Below are 15451 nucleotides of genomic sequence, written 5' to 3'. Positions count from 1 at the left end.
GCATGCTCTCGTTTCAACACGCATGTTGGTAGGACTCGATTGGTTCATTCTGTGAGAAAGCTGTATTGAGGACTACAGTTGTCACAGAACTAACTGCACAGGAAAAAGACATATGTGGAGAGATCTTTTGAGGCATTTGTAAATACTGTAGTTTTTTTAATGATTATTAAAAAGGGATTTACAAAAACAAACACTCAACTAGAGAATAGGGGATTTTCCTATAAGCTTTTGAATTTGTAGTCATTTAGTTTTTCTTTCAGTTCACATGCACTAAAATGGAAATTCAGTTAACCTGCAGTTTAATCTGACATTTTAAGGCAGCATGAATTAGCTAGGCAACTAAAGGGTTAAAACCCCTCTTGGCAACCCTGAGATGTAATACCACCTCACATAACATGCCATAACATGGTAATACTGTAGCTAAATAAAGATTGCATTTTAATTGAGTCATTTCTTTCTTTTTATTCTTTTAGATATCCTCAGCCACCTTCTCACCGTTTTGCTGTGAATCTTTCCTTCCTCTTCCTCCCATTTCTTGTAAATTTTGTTTGTTATAAATGCAAGCTCATATAAAGACAGGCTGTATTCTACATCCTACAGTCTATAATATCTTGGAAGGATCAGAAAAACAAACTCAATAAACATGACCAGTAATGTTGTGGGGATGAAGCTGGACTCCCTTAAGTTGGTGTCAGAGAGGCGGATGTTGTCCAAGATAAGGATAGTGCTGGACCTCCCACCCACTCCATGACGTGCTGGCCAGTCACAGGAGGACGCTCACTGATAGAGTGAGATTACTCAAATGCACCACTGAAAGACACAGGAAGTCATTCCTGCCTGTGGACATCTCTCTGTACAAGTCCTCCATTTAATGCACAAATACAGATGGCTGGTTGTTGGAAAACAGACGTCTTACAAGTCTTTACTTTGGCTACTTTATTAAATGACACCAAAACAGCTATACTTGTTTTTGAAGGGACCACTACACACTATAAACATTGTTGGGCTTTCCCACACATTAATGGTCCTCACTGTTTTTCATAACAAGAACTGAGGAGTTTTAGAATTTCTTTTTTTCGGAGAGGTATTTTGAAGATTTTGTCCAGTTTCCAGCTGTGTTAGCATGATGCCTTTTATGGAAAGTTTGGGGCAGGGATGCTAAAATAATTTTACACTGATGACTACATATAACCCACTATGATCTTAAGTAGGCAGGGCAAGGGAAAATCTTAATAAGAGTTAAAGAAGTGGAATTTCAACAACACTTCTCAGTTTTTCTGCATGATAAATATATAAAATTACTGAAAACGGTAGCTCACCAGACTGTCCTATATCTAAAAATCATTACATTTTTGTTGATTCACAACTTACAATCTTTAAACTGAAATTTCTGTAGTAGACAGTTAAGAAATGGGAACTTTTCTGCCATTTAATTGTTTAACTTACATACTTACAAAACTTAAACTAAACTTAAAACTTACAAAAATACAGTTAAAAGTCCAAACATGTATACCTTCCTACATATTTTCCAAAGCTGTCAAGAAGGCCAGATTGGAGTCTTTGCTGGGCCGATTGTGGCCCCCGGGCTTTATGTTTGACATCCGTGACTGCAGGGCAACATGTAGTGGAGCTGCTATGAATGGGCTCAACGATCACGTGAACACAAAGTAGTGAGCTGGTTGATAATTTACTTAAATTATGGCGTCACTTTAATTCTAAATAAATGTACGAATTCATGTGTTTTTATCGTTTACTATTAAATAAAATAGTTCATTGTCATTTCCGCGACACTAATAGTCCTCCATACACCACCCGCATGGCTATTATAAGCCTTTGGGCTGACTTCGTAATGGCAAAAGTTGTGTCCTTGTTTATTATTTTTACAGTATATGTGTTTGTGTGTGAGTTTTATACCTTTTTGTCTCATGTAGTTCGTACAGTTGATTTGGGAGGTCGTGTTTGCGGTCGGTACGTGAAGTGAGCGCACTGGACTCCGCCCACCACCACTGAGCTAGCTGTGCTGTTGCTGCAGCAGCTGGAAACAAACCACAGCACCGCAGCAGTGTCGCTAGCAAGCAGGCTTACGAGGTAAGCTACCACCGCGCTAGTCTTGACATTTGCAATTGTTCAAGAGTTTAAGCGCTGCTGATGAATTCCCACAGAGTGTGTATATACTTTTTCTCGCGTCATGTGACTGTCGCTGATAATAAACCCATTCAACTTAACGAGAGAGTTCGTAGGTGTGGCTTTTCGCGTGGTGTTTATGTGAACAGCCACAACCTTTCTGTGTTTCTTTAGAGAAGTTTTTAGGCAACTAAATCTAATATTGTAACGTTAATTAAGGTTTATTTATTATGTGCTAATGTTTGTCAGTTGTCTCTGATGGATTGATTTCTTGTTCTATAATCTGGGAAATGTGTGTCAAACATATCTCTCGTGAATGATACCGAGACATTTTTAAGATAGAAAGGATATTTCTGTCACGAGATGGAAGCTCCAACCTTTTTTTTGGCAAAGCAACTTTGATAAATTCTTTATTTATCAGTGTAAAAGTCTCATTGACATTTAAAACGTCTTTTTCAAGAAAGGTCAAGCCAAGAAGGCAGCAGAAGTCCCAACAAATATACGCTGAGAGTTATATAAAGATGTTTTAAGTGACCAAAAAGGATTAGTTTATTATATTGTAGAACACAGAGTATGAACAATAACACAAAGATAGTTGCAAAATGCATGGAAACACGTGTTGAGGGGAGTATCGGCATAGACATTTTGATATAACAGATATGATTCATTCTCTATGCTGGTATTTCCCTGCTGGTCACGTCCTCCACTGCTTCATGGTGGTTGGTTTTAATGTAAATGATCAACCCAAATCCAAATGTAAAAAGTACATTAAAATACAATGTATAACATATCATGTATATAAAAGCATCTTCCACTGAGTGTGCATTATTATTAGTACATCTGTAATTTCTAAATGGCTTTGAATGAGAACATTAACTAGAAAGCCAACAGATATTACACTAAAATACTAATCATGTGTTTTAATATAATGTAATAGATCAATAATAAGGTGACTGATTATTTGGCTGACAAATAATCTGTGCAAAAGTCTTGAGTCATCACTGATTTCTTTATTTTTCGCTTCCAAGCAGCCACACATTTATGTAGGTTCTTGAGCAATCGTTCACCAGGCTTTCTCTTTGGACATTGACCACTCCTCAGTCCGGTCCTTGTACCTGACCATTTTCGCAGGAATGTTTTGTGTTTGTTAAGCCATTTAACACTGACCTGTGAACCATTCAAACAAAACAATAAAAAAGAAAGAAAGAAAGCATCTAAAACAGCCTTTAAAAAAAGAAAACAGCTGTGGCAAAACAGCAATACTCCAGTAGCTGGAGAGCCTCAAAAAATACCATGAAATCATGGAAATATACAATCATGACATAATGAAAACTTTCTGTAGTTAAAACAGGGAAATACAGTTGTTAGAAAAAAGAGGTTTTTGACATTAAATATAGACTTTATTCTTCCTCAGTCAAACAGCAGCACTCATGCGATTGTTTTGCCCCTGAGCTCCAGGTGTTGTGCCAAAAAGAAATTGCCACCCGCGGGAGCGCGCAAAGCTGCTTAAAGCTGTAGCGCCCAGATTACTTTATTTACTTTATTTATACTTAATTTTATTATGTGACTTTAAGATAAAAAATCTGGGGCTTTTATTGCATAATTAATGTAATAATATGTTATACCACCCATTTAAAAAAGACAGAATACTTTTTAGTAAACTAGTAACTGGGTTTAAAATGACATTTATACTGTGGTTGAGAATTTGATGAGATTTTGTTTTACAATGACAAATCCTGTGGCTGAACATTTAATTCTGTTAACAAGTAGACAACATCAGAAAGCTTCTAACAATTTTACATAAAAAATAAAAGTCTGCTATTCAAATAGTTTTTTATGAGCCATAAAAACAAAACAATTAAAATTAAAAAAACATCTAGCAGTTGAACCAAGGGTACCCTAAACTTACAGTCACACTGAACGTGACAGGTTCCCCTGGTACTGCAGACGCCTAAAGGTTTTTGGACACATGTAGACAGCAAAGTTATGTTTCAGTCTTGGTGCAGGTGACAGCAAGTACAGTTTATGTGCATTTAAACAATTACATTAGAAACCAGGAGGTTTAAACCCCCCCCCCCCCCCCCAAAAAAAAACAAAAAAACCTAGCCTTTAATTTGCATGTGTGTGTAGCTAGTCTGGCCTTCAACTCTATGTTGCTGCAATCTGCGTTGTGTGGTGTGAATTAAGTGTTTTAATTGAGTTGGTTGTTCCTTTGCCAGCTGAAGTGGGTTTATTCCACCAAAGCTGTTTACATAAAACAGAAATTCTGTGCAGTTACTTCACGTGAAGTAACTGCACAGTTACTTCTCCATGCACATCATCAAGAGAGAGGGAAGAGCAGCAGAAAAAACAACTGGTCGCGGCAGATGGCTGCCCCTCCTCGAGCTAGGTTCTTCTGGAGATTTCTTCCAGTTAAAAGGAAGTTTTTCCTTCCCACTGTCACCAAAGCCCTTACTCATTGGGAGTCATATGATTGGGGTTTTCTCTCTGCTTTGTATTAGTAAAGGGTCTTTACCTTACAATAGTGCCTTGAGGCAACTGTTGTTATGATTTGGTGCTTTATAAATAAATAACATTTAAGTGAATTGACTTGAATGAGAAACCACCTGCATGCTCGCACAGCAACTGTCTAAATTATAAAACAATAAAAATAAAAAACCAGAGGAGGTCAGGAGAGAGGTGTGTGTTTATAGCCATAGATAAAATATTGTGGATGTATTGGAGATTTTCTCAAAATCAATGGAATTATGAATGCAGAAGAGGATTTTGATCCACCTTACCTGTAGCATCTGTAAAGCGTCTGATTGGCAGTGGCTTCATTTTTCAGCCTAAAAACATACCCAGGTAAAAAACACACACACACAAAGGAACTATATCAGTCATGGACTGGCCTCCCCCTGTTAGATTTGAACATTATGGAAGCAGTTGGGATCATCTCAACAAAGAACAGAACAAAAGGAGACAAAATCGGAGAAAAGCTTTAAAAGTCCTTCCTGGAAAGCCTGGAGAATTTTTCCTGAAGATCACAGAAATTATTATAGAGCTTGCCTAAGAGAGTTCTGGCTCCATTGAGGAATAAAGGCAGTAATTCCAGATACTGACTTCCAAGTTCATTTGAATTTATGTATCTTTGCATCTTTCAGTAAATTGCTGCATCTATTTTAAATGAAACGTTTAAGGGGGGCACAAGACTTTTACACAATACTGTATTCTATGTTCTCCGTGTTCATTTTCTGTTTATCCACATTTATAGTTATCAGCTCTTGTGAGTTGAGCGTTTCCGGGCTGCGATGGCGGCAGTTGGAGTCCAACAGACGAGGGTCGCAGACTGTGTGACCAAGGTGTCGCTGAGCATCTCCTGTGACCATCTGCTCGACATGGATGCATTCTCAAAGTCCGACCCTCTATGTGTGCTTTTCATGAACTCCTCTGGAAACCACTGGTTTGAGGTAAGTAGGCTTTGTTGTGTGGATTTGAAAGGCCTTACTCTTAAAAAAATTTGAGTTATCAATTTCCAGTTTTAGGGCAACAGCTCAACTTTAAAAGTTCCTAAAAGAAAATCCCTGACTGTGAAACGTGTTTGTGTTAGGTTGGTCGCACGGAGAAAATCGAGAACTGCCTCAGTCCCAAGTTTTCCAAGCCTATTGTCCTCGACTACTACTTTGAGATGGTGCAGAAGTTGAGGTTTGAAGTGCACGATATTGACACTGACAACTGCAGTCTGCAAGAGGCTGACTTCCTGGGACAGCTGGAGTGTACCTTGGGACAGGTTTGCCATCTTTGATTTTCATTACAAGCCATTTGTCTATATATATACTGAAAGAGCTATAAGTGGTGGGAAGTGGTATTGGCGTTGTTTAGTGATGACTAAGATGTGTCTTTCTGTTCAGATCGTGTCCTCAAGAAAACTAACAAAACCACTTGTTAAGAAGGACAAGATGCCTGCAGGAAAGGGAACCATTACTGTGAGTTTCTTTGAGTGAGGGACGCAGTGATTTGGTGAAATCTGAGTGCACTTATTTCACATTTTTAATGCAAAACTGCGTCTTGCTCTCTAGATATGTGCAGAAGAAATGACTGACAACAGAGTGGTGGCATTTGAAGTCGCAGCAAGAAAACTGGACAAGAAGGTGTCATAGACTAGAAGAAATTATGTTCCTGTAATCAGAAAACTTTACGCGGATGATTTGACTGAACTTACTAACTCTTACTGTTCACAGTTTATGATTAGAAAAACATTTAACACCACTCATCAAAAGTTTGTGCCACTTTGAAAGGTTATGTTTTTATATTTAGAGAAAAGCACTTGAACTGATTAAAATTGTTTTGGGTGAAAATCAGTGGTCGTAGGCACACATTTGCAGTGTTTCCAATGAAAAGCTTTGTTTCAGTGACACATTTTTTGGATTAAACAACCAACAATTTAGTTAGTTAAGAGTTGAAATCATAGTCATTGGGAAGTTGAAGTCATAGGGAAGCATGTACCAGTTTCCTCACAAACCACCATAATCTGTTGTACTGGGAAACTTTTCATGAAGCTGCAAGTGTATTGTGTTAAAAGGCCAGAAAATTTGCCAGACTGTTCTTCTTTTTAAAACAAGGATTGCCACTCCATGCAGGCATTTCTCAATGATTTCACACAGTGGTGAGAGTTTGCAGAGAACAATGCTCTTCCCAGAATAGAAGGAGAGATATGGTAAATGGACTGATTCTTATATAGCACTTTTCTACTCACCCAGAGCACTCAAAGTGCTTTATACAACATGCCACATTCACCTCCAACCATCCTTTGAAGTGCTTTCTATTCATACTGTGACAGATGCATCAGAGAGAAACTTAGAATTAGTATCTTGCCCCCAGATGCATCACAGAGGAGGAGACAGGGATCGAACCACCAACCTTCCCACCAGCACATGACCTCATGAGCTACAGTCACCCTAGAATAGGAACCAGAGTACAATTTAGCAAGTGGGGGAAAAAGAGACCTTACAGATCGTTGTTCGGCCTCTGGATTCTGAGAGCTAGATTGTCCTGATTCAGATGTGTTTGATCCGTTGGGTTTGCATTAGGTAACACAATGTTTGAAAATCTGCCAGAGTGTTCTTTTTTTTTTAAACAGTGATTGCCACTCCATGCAGGCAGTTCTCAATGATTTCATACAATGGTGTGTGCTACTCCTTTCAGAGAAGCAAACTGCTCTTAAAAGAGTAGAAGGAAAGATAGGAACCGGGGTACAATTTAGTAAGTTAGACTCTTGGACACAGTTAGCTGGACGTAACTCCAGGTGAAAAAGTGTAAAGGCAGCTGATGAGCAGTGATTGATATCGTGTTATGGTGGTATAAAACATGTCATCACTTTATCCTCACTTTAGAATTTACACTGTAATCTGTGTTTGTTGTTGCCTGCTTTTTCCTCCCTTTTATCTCCAGGATTTTTTTGGCAAATCTGACCCTTTCTTGGAATTCTACAAGCAGACAGAAACTGGATGGCAGCTGGCTCACAGGACAGAGGTAAACCTGCACTCATTGTGTTTGAGGCTTTCTGGCGCACAGGGAAAGTGTTTTACGTTTGTACAGTTACATCTCCCAACAGAGGAAGTCTTTCTGTATCTGTGTTGTTGTGCAGGTGGTGAAAAATAACCTAAATCCTGTTTGGAGACCATTCCAAATCCCAATTCAGTCACTTTGTGCAGGCGATGTTGAGAAACCTATCAAGGTACGCACACTCATACACACATAAAGTATGCTGGTTTCTTTTTTCCTAACTGTCTGCAGAGCTGAATGATGTGAAGCAGCCAGTAAAACTGGAAAGTTGGGATGCACTAATTGTGAAATTCTGGAGTGGTGCTGATGTTTAAAACACCAAACTGGCTGATAGCCAGTGTAGCAGGGAGACAACATAGGCATCGTTAGAAAGTTTGTTTGGTTTTTTTACACATATATTCTAAAAACAAACATTATGACTACTGAAGCTTTTATTTTCACCGTTTTCATCTCGAAAGATTTGAACCGTAAACGTCCTCTGTTGTCTCCCTCTTGCATAACTTGCATATCCTTGATCTTACTGCCACTAAGGAATTGTTGTGAGTATTAGTTTATGTTGTTGTTGTTTCCATCCTCTAACTCTTATTAAGGCAAACTTATCAGGAAGAGATGCTTTCCAGTCAGCAGTACACGTGAGGTAACTGTCGACAGTGTCAACATGGAATGTTGTTAATGTGAAGGATGCAGGGTCTGTGACAGGACCGGCTCAAGTCCTGGATGCATCTACATCTATCTTAAAGGAACGCACACTTTCAAGGAGTTTGGCCCATTGGTTAGATTTACCTGATTGTTTACTGACACAGTCTGGGAGCGCCTTTAATCAAATGTAATTAACAACACTTTAAACTATGTCCAAAAATGATCTCTGATTACAAAAACAGCTAACAAAATCATCTTTTTTAACCTTCAAATATTCCTGTTAAACAGGATATGAAGCTTATTTATGAAGTTTACTGGTGATTGTATTTGGTGGCTCCACACTATATCCCATTTTGATCCTGGGAGGAGACACAAATCCGTTGAGGGTTGTGTCAGGAAGAGCAAAAAATCTGCCAAATCAAACATACAGAGCTATCTGCTGTGGCGACCCCTGTGAATAAGGGAGAAGCTCAAAGTAGCCCACTGATTCTATTTAATTTGATATAAAGGTTTAGGTAAGCTAACCAAGGGGTCAGTTTTCCAAATGGGACAAGTTTTCCATTAAGATGGATCCATTTTTTTACTTACCCATTAGCTTTCATAGCTGTTGAAGAGTCACTAGTGTGAAATTAGTTGTAAAGAGGAATACGGTGCTGCATAACAATCCTTGTGATCGCTTTGGTTGCTAGCGGGTTGCTGCAGTTGCCACTTCATGAATGGAAGATGCAGATGTGTCTGCAAACACAAACTATTCTCTAAACGGCAGTGGAATATGCAAACTGGAAACAGGGACTGTTCACCTTCAAAGTGAAAGTTGTGCCGATTGAAGAGTGTCAGTGCAGTGCTAAAGCACAACTTTAGCTTTGGGAGTCACAATCCGCGTTTCCTTTTCCAAATGTTCAATGAAGCTTTTTCAAGTTTCACTACAGATTGGAGAACAAATAGCACGTATTTGCAGACAAATTAGCATCTTCCACACCAACAGCTTGCCACAGACGGGGAGGTTTTTGGTGTAGCTCCATCTTTGCAACTGATTTTACGTAGCGACATCCAGCAACCTTCAGTAACCACTTGCCACCCGGTCTGGGAATTTAGATTTTTCCTAGTCAACAGAGGTTACTGAGGGGTCACCGACAGACTGGTTTATAGGCCCGTGTGACTGAGGCCTAAGATGTCCATGCTGTGTATGGAGCTGTTTGTGTTTTCTGTGTTCTCTCAATGCCGAAAGTGTTACAGAATCTACTGTGTGTGGCTGTGAGCAGGTCCTGCCATCGCTCTAAAGGAGGAACTCTGTCACCCCATTTGCCAGCTTAGATGGCCTCTGTGTGTATGTGTGTGTGTGTGTGTGTTTCTGGTTGACCTTTTAGTATCATGAAGTCGCCTTACATTTGAAGCTTCACGCCCACCATGCTTTTGCCTCACCTACTTTGATTTCCAAGCGCCGCTGATCATTTCGGTGCAAAATTTGGTGATTCCAAGTCTCACCTCTCCTCACTGTCTCTGTTCGCTAGATTGACTGTTATGACCACAACAACAGTGGTGATCACGACTTCATTGGAACATTTCAGACCTCGCTCAGTCAAATCCAGCAGGCAACAGAAACATTTGCGGTGAGTTCATGTGTGTGTGTGTGTGTGTGTGTGTGTGTGTGTGTGTGTGTGTTTGCCAGTTTGAACATTTTGCTTAAGAATAAGCAGAGGGGGGGAAAGTACATCCTGACACCTGTATGCTGTGTTTCTCTTCTTCACAGGCGGAATTTGAGTGCATCAACAGCAAAAAAAAAGAGAAGAAGAAAGGATATAAAAACTCTGGCATCATCATCATAAAAAAAAGCAAGGTACTCTGGTTTTAGATGTTTTTAATATGTGTGTTTGATATGTTTTCTTATTTTTTTAGATCTGCTGGAGCACAAAAAACAACATTGTTTACCCTTCTTAATAGATAAGTACTACTGCACAGTAACTCTTGTGGTGTTTACAGATAGTGAGGCAGTACACGTTTCTGGATTACATAATGGGAGGCTGTCAGATTAACTTCACTGTGAGTTTCACATTTATTTGTTAATCCTAATCCTTCCAGTTATCATTTGGAGACACACCTGAAATATTTAACTGACGTTGACATTTTATGATTCATTCATAATTAACTGACGTTTATTAAAAAATGCAACACATCCCTCTGGGGGCGGCGCAGATCGCAATTGACTTCACAGGCTCCAATGGGGATCCCAAATTCCCCCAGTCACTCCACTACATCAACCCTCAGGGCTACAATGAGTACCTGGCAGCCATCTGGGCAGTTGGTAATGTCATCCAGGACTACGACAGGTAAATACATACATAAAGGATTATGCAGGTGCAGAAATTAAGTCTGTTTTCCTTCATTCAGAAAAATTATAAGTCAGACCGATTTAAAAACAAGCTCCACCGTAACTTTTTCTTTTCTAGTCTTAAAGGTTTCTGTGCACTTCATCAGTTCATCTACAGTAATATCAATGCAATTTAACATGTCGTTTGTAAGTCTTAATATGCACCTCGCTTTTGGCAAACTCACAATCATTCTTACATGCCTTGAAAGACCTAATATATCACAGTACTAGTTGCCCACATTCAACAAGTTTCAAATAATGAGGTCAGTGTGTGGGCATGTAATCCCTTGTGAGCCAAAAGCTCCAGCTTCAGACTGTTTTACTCGTGGCTGTGTGAACACTACCAACTCAGCACAGGAACCCACCTTCCTCCTGTTCAAGTTAATGAGAGAGTCAGTCAGGAGAAAGGTGGCTTAAACAGAGGGGAGGGGGCTAGCAGCAAAGGTGGCCCATGGTGAATATGGTGCTGGGAATGAATATAATAGATCTCTGCTCTCACCATGATAGTAGCAGCAAAATACTAATAATCTGACCAGTACTTATCTGATATTTTGAGCGTTCATTCCTAATGCATGGATAACCGAATTCCCAGCAAACCACTTAATGCAGCATGTCAGCTGACAGGCATTAAGCCAGAGCACCAGCTTATCATCCTGATATTCAGTAGTTTTCTTGCACTACAGGAAAATAAATGATTAACAAAGTGAAAACATAACGGCGTGAGAAGCAAGGCCAGGATGTCTTGTTTAAATAGAACCATGAAGAACATTAATGTAAAGAGTCTGACAAAAAGACTTAATTTTAAATGTTCACTGGTCTTTACAAACTGACATTAACAGTCTTTATTTTTGTATTGCTTCCTTTTGCACAGTGATAAGATGTTCCCTGCTTTTGGTTTTGGAGCACAGATTCCTCCTGCATGGCAGGTGATTGTTGCACTTTTGATGTTTGCGTACATGTGACACGCGACAGAAAGATTGTTTGTGTTGTAGATAAGTGTAAGCCATTGCAGATACGATCATTTGGGATCTGGGTTGTTTATGTGTGCAGGTCAGCCACGAGTTTCCCATCAACTTCAACCCATCCAATCCATTCTGTGCAGGTAATAACAGACTGAATGTAATGTGAGATTTGTTTCACACTGCCATGTGTTTGTATAAACATTAGCAGTTATTTAGCACAGTGGAGGTGAGTCTATGTTCAGATTTGCCAGTGTGCAGAACAGCTGCAACACGGGGAAAACAATTATATGTTTTACACTAAATAAGAGATATTTTAATTTTAACATATTAGTAGATTTATTTATGCATCTTGTTCTTCTCGTAATTTAATTTCTATGTTGTGACCTATTGCTTAATAAACATGGATGTACATTTGGGTATAAAATTCAATTCAATACAGTTTTATGTATACAGTGCCAAATCACAACAACAGTTGCCTTAAGGTGCTTTGTATTGTAAGGTAAAGACCCTGCAGTATTAGAGAGAAAAGTCCAACAATCAGATGACCCTCTTTTGAGCAAGCACTTGGCAACAGTGGGAAGGAAAAACTCCCTTTTGACAGGAAGAAACCTCCAGTAGAACCAGGCTCAGTGAGTGGTAGTGATCTGCCCTGAGCAGCTGGGGCTGAGGGGAAGAAGACAAGACAAAGACACGATGTGGATGAGAGCTAGAGATGAATTATAACTAATGATTAAATGCAGAGTGGTGAATTAACACATGGAGAGTCTAAAGAGGTGCGTGAAGAAGAAACACTCAGTGCATCATGGGAAGCCCTCAGCGGCCTGTTCCAGTGTAACTAAGGGAGGATTCAGGTTCACCTGATCCAGCTGTAACTTTATCAAAAGAGATCATTTTAAGGCTAATTTTAAAAGAAGAAAGGTTTTCTGTCTCCTGAATCCAAACTGGGAGCTGTTTGCACATAAAACAGACCTGAAAGCTGAAGGCTCTGCCTCCTATTCTACTTTTAAATATCCTAGAAACCACAACTACAGTAAACCTGCAGTCTGAGCAACTTGCTTTAGTGTGGTGATACGGTACATTTCATCAACCTTCATGTAACTGTGACCCATGACTTTATGATGGTTTTTTGTGTGTGTTTCAGGTGTAGAGGGTGTGGTTGCTGCCTACCAGCAGTGTCTGCCCCAGGTGAAGCTTTACGGCCCGACAAACTTTTCCCCAATCATCAACCACGTCGCCCAATTTGGAAGACAGGCGCTGCAGCAGCAAACTGCATCTGTGAGTCACAGAAAGTTTGGAATCAATCAAAGCAGTCCTAATGTCAATTGACTGCTCCACTCTGCTGCTTTTTTGTTCCTGTTGTCCTGATGATTCACAGCAATACTTTGTTCTCCTGATCATCACTGATGGAGTAATCACGGACATGGACGAGACGCGCAACGCCATCGTCAACGCCTCTCGTCTGCCCATGTCTATCATCATCGTCGGGGTCGGAGGGGCGGACTTCAGTGCCATGGAGTTCCTGGATGGAGACGATGGAGTTTTGCGTTCGACAACTGGAGAGAACGCCATGCGGGACATCGTGCAGTTTGTGCCATTCCGGAAGTTCCAAAATGTAAGCCGTGGCAAGCTATAAAGCACACTCTTTGTCCAGATGCACCAACACCACCAACATTTGAATGTTTGCACATCTTATTTCAGGCGGGCAGTGCAGCCCTTGCACAAAGTGTACTGGCAGAGTTGCCTGACCAACTGGCCTCCTTCTTCAAGTTATTTGAGCTGAAGCCCCCCACTGAACCGAGTCCTACCTAAAATGTGCAGGAGTACCCCAACCAACACGCTGATCGTGCCCCTCATCCTTCCCTTCATTTGATCCGAGCTGCAATTGGGATTTATAAATATCACAGTAACCTTGCTTTTTCAAGGTTATGTCATGCCTTGATTGTTCACAGTACGTGGTGCATTAAGTCATCATATACTGTAGGTTTGTATGAGCACAAAACGGTAACTTAATAATGCACGACTCTGTCGATACCATGTAAAGTTTTCTAGCTTTTCTAGCTCTGGTTTTATTGGCTGTAAGAACATGTGACTAGCTTAAACTTTAAACACCTTCTCTTGGTGCTGTGCTCAAATTACAGCTGCAGCTCTGCAACCTCTCTGCTTTCTTTTCTAACTGCATGTTTCTGTGTGTGTGATTGGCAGACTTTCACTGTTGCTCTGTCTCTGCCCTTTGTCTCAGTGTCCTAAAGAACTGCTTGCTCAGAGCATCCTGGCAGAAATCCCAGATCAGGTATCTGGCTTCTTCAACACCTTGAATTTGAAGCCGCTTGAGAGCTGCACACCTACTTCTGACCTCTCAGCATCTGCGCCACCCCTTCTGTGATTTATTCTGAAAACTATCTTTCCTTCTTAATGTCTTACCTACAAATGTCTTGTGATTCCTCACCTGGAATTTTTTAGGAAAACTTCCTGCAGCTACAGGGTAAAACCATACTGCATTAATGTTATCAAAGATTTCCTAATATTTGCTAATATGTGGAAATTTATGTCAGTTAAGTGCCAGATATAAATGTTGCTTTTATTTTATTACCTTTATTAAAAGATTTATTGTAACTGTGTTGTATTGGGTGAGTTGTTATTGACTGTTAGTCACATGACAGAGTCTGGAGTATTTAACTGGGTACTCCAAGTTTGTGCTTATATCATCTCCTCTGTATTACAGCCATAACTTCTTTGTTGGTTTTCAGCATTTCATGTTGTAATGGAAAATATACATTTCAGTTTAATACATTTCAATTTAATATTTCCAGCAGATTTCAGGTGTGATGCAGTAAGTTTTACAAAATGAATCCATATGTACTGATCCCGATGTTCAAAATAATACATTTGTTGTTCTGTTTTTATAGACTTTTTTACAGTTATGTGATTTTGATTAAAAATACTAAATGTGCTTGCATGTCTTAAACAAAAAGAATCAAAGTGATTAAGAAAACCCTTTTTTTACACAGTGTACTTTTTTGATTTTTACTTTGTCTTAAGAGGAAGTAGCAAAAAATGTACTTCAACATTTATTAAATCCCCCGATACATTTCCCTTGGTGTATGTGTAAATTCATTGTTGATATTTGGAGCTGTTTACTGATGACTGTGGCGTTGCCTTATGCACTATACTTGTCCTTGTCACGGACGCTAACTTTGTCAGTATTTTACTTTGTTATAAAACACAATGGAAGGAAAAATACCATGAGTTATCCTTCTGCATTCTTGTCATGGTGAAAAAATACTGCAACAGCCAGTTTCGCATGTTCTTTGTGTCTGTGTGCAATCCAGTTCAAGAAATATTTCTTAGCTTTACAGGTGAGACTTCAACTCAACTGGTGCAACTAAAGAAAAATCTCTTCCCTGTCAGTTTTGGTATAAATCTATATTTTAAAAAAAAGAATTTTTGGTGTTCTTTTTTTATTCAATGCTATTTATATTCCTTATTATTCTGTTTTATTTTCTCTTTATATATATATTTGCAGGTAATACAATAAAAGTAACAATAATAAATATAAATATATTGAAGTGTGTCTCGTATGCTTTTATTTTCCAGTAATACCTACAAAATAAATCATTAGATACTGCGACAGAATGAAATGCCATGACTGCAAACTTGGAAGAACGCTGACCTAGACAGAGCAATGATATATATTAATCCACTATTACTTCATTTAGGTATTTCTATATTGTGCTCATTTGTGTTGCACCCTTGTTGTAGAGTGCTGCCCCCCAAATTGTATGCTTTTAAAATACTTGCTTGTTTGTCCAAAAGC

The 15451-nt window shown here is 39.3% G+C and overlaps 1 protein-coding gene across 4 annotated transcripts; it reads left to right on the top strand.

The window, feature by feature from the left end:
• Nucleotides 1-1974: 1974 nt before the first annotated feature.
• On the top strand, nt 1975-14729 carry LOC146379949 (copine-3-like). 4 transcript variants are annotated; one of them, XR_014801260.1, is made up of 17 exons: nt 1975-2088; nt 5378-5573; nt 5714-5893; nt 6015-6089; nt 6183-6254; nt 7555-7635; nt 7751-7840; nt 9819-9917; nt 10058-10144; nt 10288-10347; nt 10501-10634; nt 11547-11601; nt 11726-11777; nt 12779-12912; nt 13013-13249; nt 13336-13585; nt 13877-13977. XR_014801260.1 is itself a non-coding variant. In XM_084938874.1 (16 exons), the coding sequence occupies exons 2-16, from the start codon at nt 5415-5417 to the stop codon at nt 14018-14020; spliced, it is 1659 nt and encodes a 552-aa protein (XP_084795000.1). In that variant the 5' UTR covers nt 1975-2088; nt 5378-5414; the 3' UTR covers nt 14021-14729. The 4 variants fall into 4 exon arrangements, 2 of the variants coding, with proteins under 2 accessions (XP_084795000.1, XP_084795001.1); XR_014801259.1 differs by having other exon boundaries at nt 13336-13618; nt 13877-13964; XM_084938874.1 differs by lacking the exon at nt 13336-13585 and having other exon boundaries at nt 13877-14729.
• The last annotated feature ends 722 nt before the right edge of the window (nt 14730-15451 follow it).

This window comes from Perissodus microlepis, chromosome 9 (genome assembly GCF_051167445.1).
Source record: "Perissodus microlepis isolate ML-2025 ecotype Zambia chromosome 9, ASM5116744v1, whole genome shotgun sequence".
Classification (NCBI taxonomy): Eukaryota; Metazoa; Chordata; class Actinopteri; order Cichliformes; family Cichlidae; genus Perissodus; species Perissodus microlepis.
This window is presented reverse-complemented; position numbering and strand designations above follow the sequence as displayed.